Below are 17,426 nucleotides of genomic sequence, written 5' to 3' on the forward strand. Positions count from 1 at the left end.
GCCTTCTCCTGGCCTCTTCCCTCTTTCACCAATCAGCCTCCCCTCCCTCCCCTCTTCCTCCCCCAAGGCAAAGGAATCCATAGCATCCACCCACAAACAAACAGGGGTAGAGAAACACAGACCTAGTCAGAAGTGCTTCTGCCTAGCATTCAGTGCCCCTGCATGGTCAGGCTCTCCCAAACCAACCGCTTCCTCACTTACTCCATTCCACTTTGCTCCCCAGCACCTTGCTCTCACTCAGGTGATTAGGGGAGGCTCATCTCTCATGAGCCCTGCAGGTAAAGCCCCCCGCCCCATTCCAGTCTCTCACCCAAGAGTGGCAGGAACGCCCAATCCCACTTAGCCCATTCCCCCAATCAGTCCACAAGGTGGTCCTAGCCACTCTGGATCTTTCCCCACTGGTAGCTAGCAATACTGTCCAGTCCAACTGCTTTGGGATCTCCACTCTAGGGAAGTGAAATTATTCAGATCCAAAGTGAAAAAAGACCCTGCTGCACCTGTTGCCACCTCCTTAAACAAGCCACACCTTTTCTTGAGTTTGCATAGTATCAATATGGGGAAAAAATGTTTGAATTAAGAAGCTGCCAACAGGGTGCAATGAAATAATCTCACCCTTTCACTGCCTCCTTAATGCCTCAGCTCAAATGCATATTCTTCTCCCACATTCCTTTCAAAACACCTCTTCTTCTGCAGACCTGAATAAACATACATCTCTAGAAGTCTCTTCATAAAATTGCTAAAATCTTCACCCTGACTCCATTGGCATTTCCTCACTGGCATTTCCCTCATCACAGCACAAACATGTCCAGGTAGCATCTCTTTTCTTTGCTGTGTTCTGACAACATTGCCTTCTTTTCATCCTCAGCCACAAAATGAGAGAGTTCTCACACTGTTCAATGACAGCATGAAGGTGGACAAAATCTATTCAGTTTTGTTAGCCATTACCACGGAGGGAAGTCAGGGGATTGGCAGTGACTGAGACAGAGGCAATAGAGACAGGATCGGGATCAGCACTAGGAAGAGCAAATGCCATGGCAATGTATGAGTCAAGGATGGATGGAGAATACTCAACAGTGTGGAATGGCCCTTTGACCTGCTATGTAAACATACATTCAACAGCTTAATATGCACGATTATATACAGCTCATCCTTGCTTAATGACTGCCTCATTTAGTGACCATTCAAAGCTATAACAGTGCTAAAAAACAACTTAGTGACCAGTCCTCTCATTTATAACCTTCGCAGCATCTCTCTGTTCTTATTTTCACTTGCTTATTTACCCCATACCAAGATGTCCTCAAACAGAAAGAGAAAGAACTACAGTTCAGCTGAGGGAAGTAGCAAGAAGCAAAGGAAAACTGAAGTAAAACTGTAAGCAAAGTCATGGTCACATGATTTTCACTTAGTGACTGCTTTGCTTGATGACCAAGTTGCTGGAACCAATTGTGGTCGCTAAGCTAGGATTACCTGTATCTTCTTCCATTTCTCTTTATCATTTATGCATACAGTATCTTCTGCCTTCTTAGTCTTTATACTGAGTCACATTTCTTTTATAACTGTTTTAAGTATTTCAGGCTTTTGGAGGAAAAGCCCCTTTTTTTTCAAAAGTTCCAGTGAGTGTTATTAAGTGTGTTAGCTTTTCCTTCATTTTTACTGACATTAGAAAAACTAATAGATCCATTTGATCATTTGTTTTGAGTGTAGCTATATTTTTGACCAAACAGGAACTATAAAACAATTTCTCCTGGATTACAACTTCTTATAAATAGTGATCCAGACTCCTTCAAGTTTATATATTATCTTAGTGTTCATTAACTTTTTTGGTAGGGGAAATAACAATATCAGGAAACAGAAAAAAGTAGTGTATTGTTTTGGTGGATCCTATTACTTTGAACTTTGAGAAAGACCCCAACCAAGTGCCTTTTCTCCCTAAGAACTGAAATCATTGTTCACAGGTCTTTATGGAGAATTCCACACCTTAGTAGCATCAACAGTCTTAAATCCAAGATGAAATTCAAGGGGTTAGTTTTAACTTCAGTACTCTAAAGGGCATATGGCCTCATGGGCTAAGCAACCTTCTATTTTGGTAGGAACCTATCTGGCTACTATGAGCAGCAGAACAGACCACGTAAAAAGAAGATCCTGGGTTTCAGAGACATTGTTGTTTATGGCAATCTCCTGCATTGCTCTCCAGATATAGAACATGCCTGAGCAACTGTACCTGGTCCCCGTTGTCTCACATTTTAGGAAAATAGACAAGACTTTCCTTTTCACCAGGCCTGTTCAGTTAATTGATTTCAAGTGTCATTTCCAAGTGTATTTTTAATTAGATTTTAACAGTTACATTAGCTGTCTTGAATTCCCCCAGAATGGAAAGGAATATACAAATAAATAAACAGATAATATACAATAAATAAATATTAAGTTGCAATGTTGCCAAGCCAAATATGATATATTGTATGTATGTGTGTAAGATTCATGCAGGGAGGGCTAATTGTAGCTGATAGATTATGGGTTACTGTAGTCACATAAGGAAGTAAAAGAATCAGTGTGTTCCTAGATCAGCAGGACCATTCTCCTGCTCAGGGCAGGAATTTATTTTCGGCAACAGTGATATGCTAGCTCTGATTTTTGCCTTAGAGATTCAGCTAATACTTGTTAAACATACAAGCATTCTACTGTGTGGCAAGGCCAGCTACAGCAAATCTCTTAGCTATTTTGTGTATCAAATATGAATTTACAAAAGCAGACTTAGTCCAACTCAGATTTTCTGATAGTTCACTGGCTGCAGTTTGCCCTATCTTTATGCCATTTGGGATCTAATTTTCACCCTCTCTTCCAACCCCACACCAGATCTCACAGTTCTGTATCACAAAAACTATCCCTGTTTCAGTCTTCATACTTCCTATTCTTGCATTCTTGCAAGGAAAGCTGTTGTAGGAATACTATCTTGGATTAACCTCTGGTCTTGGCCACTACAACACATCTTATAAAGAAACCTCTGATAGCTCAAGGCAGGCAGGACAATAACCAAATTAGACACACATTATATAACGTAGTTTCTTTTTCTGGCAAGAAGTAGTAAAGAGAACAGGGCTGGCTGGTCACAGAATATAATGTCAAACTGCCTCTAACGTTCATGGGGGGAATAGGCACTGATAAAGAATTAGAAATATAAGTTGAGGTGGGGGCTGCTCAAAGACTGCGCAAGCCTAGACTGAGTTATTGTAAACGCAAGCAGAGGTGTTCACATAATTGGATAGCTCTACTTTAAATTCTCATCTGTATCTTTTTTTTTTTAATCACATGCTAATATATTTGTCTCTTGGCCAGGATAACCTGGAGAACACAGTTTCTATACCTTTCTTTGTGCGTAAGAGAGAAAAATTGGGATGTGCAATTGATTGTTGGTGGTGAAAAAAAGCCATAGCTCTCTAGTTTTCTTCAGTTCTCCTTTTCTTATCACACATTCATCAGAAGTATTATTACTTCCAGTATTTTAACGTTGAGTCCAAAGGGATGAGAAAAAGTAAAATATTCTCAGAAATACAAGTGGAATACACTGATTTTTGGGTTTTTTTGGTAAGCAAACTGTTTTAACTACAGACACTTTGATGCTTTACATTTTTGGACACCCCCCCTCCCAATTTCTGGGTTGTATCTTGAAACTTCAAAATATCTATGGTGGGATTTAAAACATCCAGAAATCTGACAGACTTATTTATGTGGATGTTGCTTGCAGCCATCAAAGGTCAGCCATACAGTCTAATTTCCAGCTTCTTACTTCTTCAAACTACCAATTGGTAATTGAGTCTGGAATATAATAAAGTTCATAATGTGGGTTAGGACGCTTTTCTTAATTTCCTTCATTATGTCTTAAGAAGAAAGCACTACTGAGTGTTTTCTTAAGACTATGTGTCCCCGCACAGTAAATTTGTTCTTTCTAGCACATCAACAAATTCATCTGAGTTGATATGCAAACCCTAAGATGCCACTGTATAGGGATCAGTCCTAGAGTTTGATTTGATTTGAAATAATGTAAGGATGTGGTTTGACAAGCTTTTTATGTCTATCTGTTTCTCCCATCTGGAAAAAGAATGATAAAGAGTCAAAAGAGCATGTATACTCCATTCAGATTGCCCATGGCTTCCCTTATATACTATTATTTTCAGAAATATAGATTTTGTTGCATTTTAACATTAAATGCCAAACAATAGATGTACCATGGATGTTTGAGAAGATCCTTTTCTCTTCTTTCATTAATTGCTACAATTGATTAAAGTTAAAGATTACTGCTCTTGTTTTCATTTAGTAAAAAGAGTAAGCAAATGAAAACAACATAAACAATTTACAGATCTAAGAAAAGTAATTACAGGAGTGCTGTATTAATGAATTCATGAGCCACTTGGGACAAGAATACTCTTGATATCCAATAACTTACTTAATTTGTAATTATATACTATTGGATTATAATCGATTAATTGAAAGGAGAATATAGGCGAATATTGAATCAAAGCTTCTATTGTTCATTATGTATCCTTGCTACTTTTTAATAAGTGAGATGATCTATTAGAGAGCAATTAAATTGGAACTGATATCCATTAAATTTTAAGCAGTTAGTAGAACATAAAATATAACGCCATAATCCTTTCATACAGAAATATAATTCAGGATGTTACCATTTGGTAAAACAAACAAAAAAATATCCTAAACTGTGACTGAAATAACTGGTCACTATTTCATGGAAAACTAAACTGATTTCAGCTGGTTCAGTTAGAAGGTCTATGCTGGAGAGTGGAAAATTCCCACTTACACTGCAAAATAAATGGGAAGGTTCTTAACTTGAAGACCATGGCCAGGGATGCCACTAAATCCCTCATATGTGTACATATGAATCATCACTTGAATGCAGATCATATATTTCTGGACTCTTCCACCATATTTCTGCAAACAATGCCAGATTAAGACACAAACATATATGAATTCAATTAATCTACTGGATGTTGATTTCCTTATTTACAAATCTGATTGCTACCTAACTATTCCTTGCTTGGGCTTGTCTATATCCAAGTATAAACTCTAAAAGAAAATGTCATTAATTTTCCCTCTAACACTAAATCACTCAAAGTCTCTGGGACTGGGATAGCAAATAAACTGGAGTAAATAAATAGATTACAATGCAGTGATAACAAAAGGTGTATCTGATTACGTCTTTAAGGTACCAGTCTTCTTTCCTCTAGATTTTTTTAAATTTAGATTTTTGCTAAGCAGGCACCATACAATATTTTCCATATGATACAACTTGTATTTCATCTATGACTCCAGCTGGTTCATGCAATTCTTCCCAGCTATGAAATGAAAAAAATACTTGATAACTAGAGAGAGAGAAATATGGCACTATTTAATTGATCACAATTAAAGGTATTAAATAAATAAATGGGCCTTACTTCATCAATGAATGGGTGAAAGAAAGAGTATTGTATGTTTGTTGATTTAGAGAAAGCATGTGATAAATTAAATAAGCTTGAATAATTGAACATTTGCATAGATATGGCGTTCAAGATTGGTTGCTTAATACGATTTATACTGTAAGAGAAACAAAGCATGTGTGAAAATAAATGCAATTCTTAATGAATCAGCAGGGATTAAGACAGGATGTATGCCATCTCTGGATTTCCGGTAGAGGTATGGCGAGCTGTGGAGAGTGGAGATGATGACCAAGGCAAAAACTGAAGAACCGATGAGTAGACCAGTTCTTCGGAACCTCTCTGGATAAAGAGAGGATGGGAGATTGCCCACATGTGCTCCAGATGGCTGCTCCTTGCAAGGAGACTGCAGGATAGCAGTCTCCAGTGGATCTGAGTGCTAGCAGATGAAGGGATAATCGTAAAGCTCCAACTGTGGCCAGCGCCTTTTAAAGGATACTAAGTTGCTAACCTCGCTTCTAATCACTTTTAGAAACAGCTTATTTAAATATCTTAAGGCTATTAGAGATCTTCCAGATGAAAAGTCTGAAAAGTCACCTGGAGATTGTATTTTTATTCCTGAACAAAAAAAAAATTAACTATAAGTTTAAGAACTTAAAGAACTTGAAATAAATGGCAAAAAGCTAAAAAAGATGTTGAACTAAGAAAGTTATAAACAAATTAAGGGTCCAGACAAATTTGGATTATTGAAACTTTTACTATAATATTTTGGAATTATCTATATACAATAAACAGCTTTTCGTGAAAACCAGAATTATTTTGACTACCGCAAGCTATAACAGAAGTAAGAGATCTTATGACTTAAACTGGACCCTAGAGAAGACTAAAGTCCAGGCAAAAAAGAAAAAAAAACCTTGCCTTTAGGATTGGGATTTACAAAATGACACAAAATACTATAACATTTGTAATATTAAAGGAGATCTTTGAAGAATGGGGCCAGAAATTAGTAGCCACAATATCAACAATATCAGACATATGGATAGACTATGTCTAAAAGATGCTAATGAAGGAATGATAGATGTGAAACAAATTTTGCTTGATGCAGAAATAGTGGAATCAGAAATATTGGATAAAAAACGTGTGGATTACAAAACAGACAAGGCATTCAAATTGGAAATACAAATGACAGGAAAAAATTTGGATTACAAGATAGAGAAGAGTCAAAGGACTTTTTACTAGATACACAAAAGAAGTTGGTTAAGGCTTTGAAAATCAAACAGGAAATATAAAAGACAAACCAAGACAATGACCTAGATAATAACTTTCCACTGGGTTTACAAAAGCGGTCTGTTAAAGCCTCGAATAAGTCTTTGCGATGGGAAAAAGAAAGACAACATCTGAATGAATTAAAGATCAAGATTGTTAGAAGTAAAAGAAAGGAATATAAAGTTGGTTTGTTTGTTCAAGGTTAAAACAAGACATGTTTTTATAAAGCTCTGGTAACCTTTTACTGACTTTTTGCTGACACCAGGATTGAAAAGTTGATGATTTATGGTTTTGCATATGGAAGGTATGGGTTATGGGAAGAATAAATATTTGTTTGTAATTTTATAGGGGATGATGATCATCAAATTTGTTTTTACTTGTGATGAAGACTGGAAGTAACTTCTTTACACATTTTTTTTCTTTTTCTTTATTCTACTTCTTTCCTTTTTCTTACTTTGCATTTTTTATTCTTTATCTCTTTCTCTGAGTTAATTTGTATTTGCTTCTACTATTGTATTTAAAATCTTTAATTAAAAAAATTAAAATTAAAAAAAGGATGTATTGTATGCCATCATCTGTGTTGCTTTATGCATTTATAGATACACATATAAAGAATGCTTATGGTTCCGCTATTGAGATTAGGTGTACTTCTGAATTTGCTTATGCCTGAGGTTTATCAGACCTATATTTGAACTTGTTTTGCCCAAAATGTTTTTTTGCTTGAATTCTTTACCTTTCATTTTTACTGTTGCCTTTGCATGGAATTTGTATGCAACAGTGATCAAGAGGTAGTGCCTAATTATTTTTATAATTGAAAACTGCTACACTTAATGTCATAAAATAGCTGTTTTTGCCAGAGAGAAAAATGAATTGTATTAAATGTTGCTGTTCTTATTTATATTTCTCAGCCTTCTTCCATTGCCTATAGTACAAACATGTTGGTAGGCAAAAAATTATGTACCTCTGGAAGCAAGAAGTGATAAAGGCTGCAGACTGGAAAGTATCAATAAGCGGCTAATGGGACAATGATGGAGAACTCAGAGTGGTGCAAAGCTTTCACAAATGAGGTTCAGCACTGCCTTGCCAAACATGAAGATCTGAAGTAAGAAGGCTACTCTAAAAGAGCCAGTCCCAATGATTACCAAGCTAAGAGGTCCAATCCAAAGTACCAGATTGTGAGAAATGGACTGGAGCCAGGGAGAATCAGAGAACTGAGAATCTTTGAAGCAATTAAGACTTCAAGAAAATAAAATAACTCTCTTTTTACCTGATTGGCAGAGCTTGAGAATTCTTGAGATGCAAATTATGATCCAAGGCAGATTACATTCCACATAAATATCGTTGATAATAAGAACACAGTGTGAAATTAGGCAACTGAGGAATTTATCAATAAAGGCATACGCCTGCATGAGTGTGTTAGCAATAAACTGAGAAACCCCTCAGATTTAACAGTGTTGCAAGTGTATTGGTTGTGGATACAAATGTGTATGCAGATGATGACACATTATTGACTGAGACCCTAAATAATTGGCAGCAAATGTTAGATAGATTGTATGATGCAATGAGGAGTATGAACTGGAAAGTGAATATATTTAAGACCAAATATTTGTATTTGATAAGACAAATGGAATGAACAATTGCAAGTTATATCTAAGGGGAAAACTAAAGTAGATGAATTTGTATACCTTAGCAGAATGTTTACTAAATATGAGAAAATGGATAGACAAATGTTACTCATATGATAGTAGAAAAGTGGTAAGTAGCATGTTATCTGTTTCAAGGAATTAATGTCAAAAGAAGTTCAAGTAGTTGTTTATAAGAGTCTGCATCCAGCCATTTTGTCATATGGAAGTGAGAGTGGATATATCTGGGGAAATAAAAAAAGTTTAATCTAGTGGAAATAAGGTCCTTAAGAAGTAAAACAAGAAAAGATAGGGTCAAGAATGAATGGCTAATGAACAAGTATGGACTGAATAAAATAGTGAGTGATTAGTGAAAAATATGTTCAGATGGTTTGTTCATCCAGAAAGAATGAATGAGGATCAAACTGAAGAACAAATATGTGGAGGAAGATTGGATGGGTCATGAGGAAGGGAAGTCCTAGAATGTTGTGGTAGGGTTAGGATTCGTAAGTGCTTCAAAAATAAATTTAAGGAACAAAATTTAAGGAACAAATGTCTGAAACAGGTATGGCTATAAGGATGGTTTGCAAGAATAGAAAGGAGATATGGCATTGGTGTGAACTGGATTCAGTTAGATTTCCTTTTTTTCCTCTTATCTCCTGTTTTTAATTTCTTTTGTTTACTGCTACTTGTTCTCTTTCAGTAGCAAAAGGCATATTCCCTGTTTATCCTAAAAGGGAATAGTATGATGGGTATGTATTATGTATGTATCTTAAAATATTGTTAGATTATCTTTCAGTCCTCTCTAAGCTGCTTACTTAATAAAAAAACAAAAACAACAATAATAAATCAGTAATAATACTAATGTATAATCAACCTCCAAAACTGGGATAATAACAAATGAAAACCATCAATCTAAAATACAATTCAGAAAAAGAAAAAAACCAAGGGGAAAAGATCTTCAGCTTTCTTATTGGCTGCAGAGACAGGGTCTGATGGATCCTGGATGGCAACTCGTTATGGAAGAGTGAGGCTGCTGCTGAAAAGGCCCTCTCCCTTCCTCAATCCTTATCAATTGAACCACCACTGGTGCCAAACAAATGAGAAAGACCTCTTTCACTGACCTGCAAGTTTAGATACCTGATATAGACAAACAATTTAAGAATCTCAGACCCAAATAATTTAACCAGTGCAATCATCTGGGGCATTCAGAGATCTGGAGTTATGGCCTGTCAATATCAGATTTGGGGATGGTATTCTTATTCTTATCATTATTATTATCACACTTAAAAACTAAGTGTAGGACAGAAAAAAAAGTAACATAAATTAATTATATAAAATTACAAAATAGGCATGTTACAAACTAGGCAGGATTTGAATCATATTGAAATATTGGAAATAGTTTGTCATACTTCCAAACCAGTCTGAATTATAATTTGAATATCATTTTTTCTAGGTTATTAACTATTGTAACCATTTTTGTCATCTGCAAACTTGTTGTAATCCACCCAGAGACTTTTGCTTCATGCACGTTTTAAAAATTTCAGAATAAATACATAAATAGATTTGATCATCATTTGTTCCTTCTTCATCTAACTCATTAATAAACATATTGAATAAATGTAGGAAATCTATAGCTAATCCACCTGACACCTCTTTCCAATTTGATGAGGACCTATTGATAAGCACATTTTAAATTTAATTTTCAAGCCAGTTTAGTAGCCATTTAACTGTCAAGCCATCCAGTGCATATTAATGAGCCTGAAAATGAACCTGTCATGGTATATTTCATCAAATGTTTTGCTGAAGTCAAGATATAGTATCTTTACAGCATTCCCACAATCAATTAAGAAAATCACCAGGCTGACTTCTGGTAAATACTGCCTTGCTTTCAAGGTGATTATTTTTTTTTAAATATCCTATCTTTATCTTATCATATAAAAATTATACATTTTATCTTTAGGACATTCTCTAGAATTTTCCAATCAGCAATTTCTTTTAGTATCCTAGGATATAATTCTTTTGGCCCTTAAGATTTAAATTCATCCAAAGTAAATAGGTATGCTGACAATATTTCTATCAATTTCGAGATTCAATCCTGATCTTTAGTTCTGCTCTTCATACTTGCCTGACTGAATGCATACTTTTTGTTGGAGAAGGCTGAACCAAATAGAGGTTGAGTAGCTCTGCCTTTTCTCAGTTACCCATTAATGTTTTTCGTGCCCTGATCCTTTTCTTTCCTTTTTATTTTTAACATAAAAGAAGATACTTGCATTCTTTCCAACCCAATGGAATATTGGACGGGAATTATGCAAAGGGGTTTGAATTCTGCCTTTTCTGGCACCACCTCTAAAGTTCCAGGTTACCTGTCTATACTCTTGCTTTGTAACCCAGCCCTCGTCCCATTTCCTATATGCATCATGTTTCTTCTGTTGTCCTCCTTTCTCATTGGCACTGTCTGCAGCTGTGCTTTTAATATCTCTTTCTTTATAGTTCGCAACGGTGTTTTCACCATCTCCTTCCTTATGAGAGACTGTACATCTTCAACTTCTTTTCTCATTAGCTTCTCCTGCCATGGGATCCTATTTATCAATGTTTTGAGTTTATTATAATCCACTTTTTTTGAATTCCATGTTTGACTATGCCTGGATCCAACTGCCAGATTTTTTTTTATTTTTCTGAAAATTTCTTAAAGCTAGAACCATGTCATCAGATAAGGAGCATTTTGCATGAATGAAGAATACAACATTTCATCTGCCTCATCAAGGCTCAATTTTTGCATACCTTATGAATTTCATAAAATGGTTAGTCTAATATTCAAAAAATAGGAAGAAAATGAGCAAGCAAGTACCCTGCCTAAAAACCACAAAGCAAAGCACACAAATCTCTTTCTAACCATCCTCTCTGTGATAAACTCTGAACAGCTTCTGAAATTCAAAAACTTATTCACAGGTAATTTGGTAATTAGATGGGCTGGCTGTACTGATTTTATTTGGAACATTGTGTCTGTGGTAGATGTCTTCTCTTGTTTTATCTTTCCAGTAAAATCCTTTTTATATCTAGATATTTGATTCGCTTGGCTCAAAAACGGAATTCAGCCCTTCTTCATGTGTGAGATTGCCTGACTGCCCAGCTACCACTTGTGTTTCATGATCAGCACCAGTTCTGTCCTGCTGGTGTTGGAAAGGAAGACTCAGGCACATCTTTCTGTATTTTTCATGGAACTGGGCTGAAGGGACAAGTCCTCAGTGAAAAGTGAAGAACCTGACATCTATATTAACTTGGAGGTATCAGGAGGTTCAGCCTGAATGGTAACAGTCTACTGCAATGTTTTCCAACCCTGGGAACTTTAAGATGTGTGGACTTCAACTCTGGGAGTTGAAGTCCACACATTTTAATGTTCCCAAGGTTGAAAAATACTGGTCTACTGTAATTATATTTTGCTTGGGTATCCTTGGAAGAAGCAGTTTGCCTGCATTATCTTATTTAGTATGTACCAAAATGGTTGCAATTTTCAAAAACTGCTCAATAATATTTTTTATTATTCTTTTCATTTTGTCCACCTTATTTTTCAATGTTTTAGTCCCTTGCTTTCCCTCTCTTTCTTCTCTTGAAACAACTGGGTTGGCATTGCTACTTTGCTCACCAGACTTAGCACCCTCTTCACCTGCAAATAATGCCTCTTCTTTATATTTTACCCTACTACTAAAGATTTAGATCAGCTGATAAATAACAGAAAACAAAATTCTTAGTACAGAATCCATAAGGTATACTTAGCAGCAAATCAAGCCACAAGGATGGCCATAATCTTTGCTATAAAATATTTGTGTTACATACTCATTTGCTATTTTTATCATGTGACACTAACCATCAGGAAACCTAATTTTCCAAATGACCGACTTCACTGGTAATTCACAAAGATATTTCTGCATCCTCACTAATTCAAGCTTCTTAAGTGCCAAGAATAATATCTGGTTTCTTATGTTCTGTATTAAATATTACAGCACATAACTCATTTTGGATTTATTGTGGGAAATCAATACTGTAAAGTAGTCTCATAACTGCATAGTGGAATTTCTTTGTGGCTATTTTCAGCAGCCAAACTGTAATTTCTATGAATTGCCTAATAAATAGACCAGCCATATTCATGATGGGAATTTGTTCAACAGCAGCTTATTCTGTCCCCAATTTGCTATCGAGCTGTTTGTTTGTTTAAAAGTTGTGAAGTTCTGCCTAACACAACAAAATATATTCTGTTCAGATATAAACATTACAGACAAACATATGGTAGGTTTCCTAATGGTAAGTTTACAGGTTTAAAACTCTATACAAGTACTTAGGAATTAAGGCTTTTTAATGCATGTCTGTGGCCCAGAATATTAATATTCTAGCCATGTATTCATGTTCTTCTGGGAACTTGCTAACAAACAAGTTCCATCAGTGCTTGATTCCCTCTATCCATCCCGGCAGCATCCTTAGAGCAGAAGCATTTTCCAAACTAAAGAGACTGCACTTGCTGTAGAAATCCATGCTGGAAAGTGGCCTTAAAAGCCTGAAGCTAAGAAACCACTTTTGAGCCTGAACTTCCAATCTCCTGACAGACTACTATAAAACTTACTCTGCAGTGCATTACAAGAACTCCAAGGATTTCCTGATACTTGTAAGAATAAATAATTTTCAATCTCTCCTTCATTTAAAGCCTTACGCTATTCCTCACCATTATTCTTATTTTTCCAATCATCCAAAATGACATTGCTAACAATGATATAAAACTACAGAAAGAAGTTTTAACTCTGTATCTCTCACCATTGGCCATACCAGTTGGGTTACCAGAAGCTGTAAATTAGCAGACTATGGAAAGTAACTGCAGTATATTTCCAAAATGGATCTGCACCTGTGTTTGAATGGATCTGCTTTCAAACCTGTAATTATTAACGTAAAAATGTTTTTAAAAGGCATAGCTAAAACTAGCTCAAAGTGGGCATTCTTATATCAAACATTTCTAGGAGGTACAACAGTGAAAGCATAGTTACCTTCTCTGTGTGTCTACATTAAGTATATACGTGTTTCTATACATATACACACAAGCACACTAATGACAAGAGATAATCCCTCCAAACCACTATTTTCTTCATAAAGCAAACAACAAAGTTTTAACAATTATTTCTTTAGGTAACAGCTATTTTTATATTCATATTTTTCATGCAGTGCTTCAAGAACCAAATAAATTATTTAACTGATGCTTTTATGCAGTGCTTGCTTATCGGATCCTTTCTTGCATTCTGTTATGCATGAAGTCTTTTCCAGTGCATGTCTCCTTTCAGTGACAATATGAAATATTTCAGAGTTTCAGGAAAATACATGGCTTTAGTATTCTAACATTAAAATAAATCCTAAGAATCACCTGATTTGTATTGTTTTGTAAGCATTTTGTAAACAGACGGGCTGACTCTGAAATCGATGGCAGTTTTCTATTGATTTAAATAGGAGTAGGACAGACACCCAAATCCATCTTTTAAGAATACTTTAATTATAAAGCTATACAGACTAATCTGGTGTAGGTAGAATTGCAAAAGGCAACTAAAATATGTAATCTATACCCAGTGGTAGAAAAAATCCAACAGCATATATTTATATAGAATAATTTTTAACATTTCTGACTTCAGCATTTGAAACAATTCTCTGGAATGTAGGAAAGCATTTCACAAGCACAGGTCATTCATGTAATTTTCTGAGAGAAAGAACACTAAGAACCTTGTGTTCATATATCAAATGATCCACTGTATTTAAAACACTAATAAAACAAAACTTTCAAATGACCAAACACTGTTGTAAAGTGTTTCAGTTTAGGCAAGTCAAGAATTATATTTTAATTATTAAGTGATATGCCTCCAGGTATGAATAATTTTTAAGATTAATTCCTCAACAGCAGCAATTCATGAAGTATTCTGTGAACACATTGGTTGAAAGTACAGATTTGTAAAACTATTAATTTGAGCAGGCAGATAAAAATAACAGTGCGACCAGGAAAGGATACTTTGAAGGTTCTGGAATATCAATAGGACCAGAATTGAGTATTTCCAGTTTAGAGAAATATGGTAAAAGATATAGCTCTGAAGAGGTTAACAGTGCAATACAATATATGTTTACTCAGAATTAAGTCCCACTTTGTCAACTGAATGCATCTAGTAAGAATTCTGCAGTTTGAAAGCACAAAATAAAACTGGCATATACCTGATATAAAACTCAGATATGAATTCAATAGGTAATCTTGGGTAAGCCATCACTTCACATTCTTGTCTGCTCCAACAATAAGATTATAAAAGTGGCCTTCCTTACATTGTGATACTACTGTAATAAGATTTATCAAAGGGGTTGGCGTTCAGCTAAATATAATGCTGAGTACTATATTTTATTCTCTTCTCTTGCTATGTCAAGCATAGCTCAACTTAACTACAACTGCCTATTCTTAAATTTTTAAAATATTAACATGGTAACAAAATCTCAAGAATCAGAGGAAGGGACAAATCTGGAATCCTTACAGAACTGCATCTACCAGTCTCAGTAAAATGCTATCTTCTTTTTCCCATTATAAAACAAAACTATGCTTCCTAACAAAACAGTTGTTTTCTCAAACTGCTCAGATATCACCACTGATACATTGATCTTTTAAAAATTTAAACACAATGGAGGAGAAACAAAAAATAACAGAATATAATGGTACAGTCATCAGGATCTTCCTTTGAATAAATGACAATTCATTTTCTGTTTGCTTTAACTAAACAAGAAATATTAAAGTCTGAAGCACTGATTTTTACATTTTAATTAAAACTATTAGAAACTAATCATTTTGTTGAACAGAAATGTAACATGCATTTCTATTTACTGTTTATTTTGCATGTGGCAAATGCAAAAATGAACAGCAAACTAACTGCCTTGGAATGGATCTCTCTTCACAGCTGAGCTGCTATAATCTCTCCTATGCCATGTAAACATTCCATGCTCCTCCTAAGTGCTTTGCTGGATTTGCTCATTCCCCGCCAAAGAGAACAAGAGTAATTTACTGTATTTCCCAATATATTAGAGGAATAATTGAGTTATAAAGGGAGTACCATGCATCAGTGCTGCTGAATGTAATTTTGATGTTACCTAAAAACAACGGCAGTGTTAAAATGTAAAAAGGGAGAGATGGAGAACAGAAAATGACTTTGTCATTTAGATATCATTTCTCTCCCTTCCTCTCTTTCTTTTAAAGGTGTTTTACTAGCAATTCATTGAATGACTTTCGGTGGGATACAAGACTATGTTGCAATACCAAGCAGACTTACTAGGAAGTAAGCTCCATTGAACTCAGTGGAACTTTCTTCTGAGTAAACATTCTTCAGATGGCGCTACAATTCAATTACAAGGACATTTTATTCTATAAGAAAAGATTTGCAAGCAAATTGAGAATTCAGACCTGTTCAACTATAGCAGACTTAGCATTTTCAACTGGTACAAGGTTATTTTTTAAAGCTAAAATATTTCATAATGTTATATAATCATGAACAAACGCTTTTTCAAAAACTGTTTTCACTGTGCTAAAGTAACAATCTAGACTTGTTGTAAGTATATTATTCTTACAAGTAGTTCGCAGTTATTCTTGAAGGCAAGTCTTGGAGTTTCCTTAGCATAGTGCTGCTGGGGAAAATTTTCAGCATGTCCATCTTCATCTCTAGCCTGAAGGGAAATATAATGGCCTATTTAGGGACTTAGAAATAATGGAAGAAAAAGAATAAGCTAAATGCATAACAGCTCAGATCATTAAACAAACGGGAATTTCAAATACAACAGTAGTAAAAAGTTTTGTTATATATGCAGTATTAGAACTTTGAGTGCTCATTACACCATTAAAAACATGCAAATAGATTTTGGTGTAAGAGTAAAAGGTTAGCAAAGAAACAAGCCCCAAAATGAAGCATTTCAGCTCTCTCTGAGTGTTTAATAGCACAGTCTTACTCATGTCTATTCAGATGTAAGTCACACTGAGTTGGATGGGGCATACTTCCCAATATATATAGGATTGGAAATCTTAACAGTTTCAATTTACTCTTTTTGGTATTTCAAGGATTTTATTACAGATATGCTCTAGGTGTTTCACCCTTTAGAAATGTTCAACCAATAACATGTTTCCAGATTAAACATTTTAAGAAACTAGGTCTTATTTTCACTCATGCTTTTTTTTTTTTTGGTAGTCATTGTATTACATGGATTTCCTAATTTTTAATGTAAAAATTGGAACCAAGTGGTCATTAAGTGAGGGCAATCAAATATGTTAAAATATTTAAGAATATAAATTGAAAGTTATGGGTTATTTTGATATAAACAGTTAATTAAGGAAGCTGAAGTTTAAATGGATAAATTAATCCAATTCCATTAGCAGCTCTACTGCTTGCTTGCAGCAATTTCTTCTAATCTGCAACGTATTCTGGTTTAGAGTTAAAGCAAAGAGAGAAGTGGGTGAAAGGGGGAGTGTCAGCAGCATGCTCATTACACCGTTCATTTGGATGACACTTGCACTCTGTTCCACTCTGTTCTCATCTAATCCCTGACTGTTCATTCTCCCTTTTTCCCGGTCTCCTGAAATTCACAGCTGAGCTGTCTCCCTCACATATGGCTTGCATATAATTATGCATATTCACATTTTACACTGCATTAAAATGATGAGCTTCTGGCTTCAGGCCAGCTTATTTAAATAAGACCCAGTGAACTTGGAAAAGGAAGGGGGGAGAGATAGATAGGAAAGCCATAGAGCAAGCAGCAGGTAGTTTTGTCTCCTGCTCTTTGTGGAAGGAAGGAAGGAAGGAAGGAAGGAAGGAAGGAAGGAAGGAAGGAAGGAAGGAAGGAAGGAGGGAGGGAGGGAGGGAGGGAGGGAGGGAGGGAGGGAGGGAGGGAACAGAGATCTACCTGGTATGATATATCAGTCAAGAGCATCTGTGAAAATAATATTTAATATGTATCTAGGTATCTATGACAGTTGTTAAGATATTTCCTTTTCTTAATGTAGTGTGAACTGTCTATCTTCATGTGCCATATTTCAGAGTGTTTATTTTCCGTTGATATTGGCATTTGT

General features: G+C 35.3%; 1 protein-coding gene across 2 annotated transcripts in view; it reads right to left on the minus strand.

The window, feature by feature from the left end:
- The window catches only part of SOBP (sine oculis binding protein homolog), a 191,149-nt gene that overhangs the window by 74,847 nt on the left and 98,876 nt on the right, over nt 1-17,426 (minus strand). For both annotated transcript variants that reach the window (XM_063311468.1, XM_063311462.1), the window contains exon 5: nt 15,938-16,033. In XM_063311468.1, coding sequence (XP_063167538.1) covers nt 15,938-16,033 — 96 coding nt within the window. The remainder of the gene's footprint in view (nt 1-15,937; nt 16,034-17,426) is intronic.

This window comes from Candoia aspera, chromosome 1 (genome assembly GCF_035149785.1).
Source record: "Candoia aspera isolate rCanAsp1 chromosome 1, rCanAsp1.hap2, whole genome shotgun sequence".
NCBI classification, from domain to species: domain Eukaryota; kingdom Metazoa; phylum Chordata; class Lepidosauria; order Squamata; family Boidae; genus Candoia; species Candoia aspera.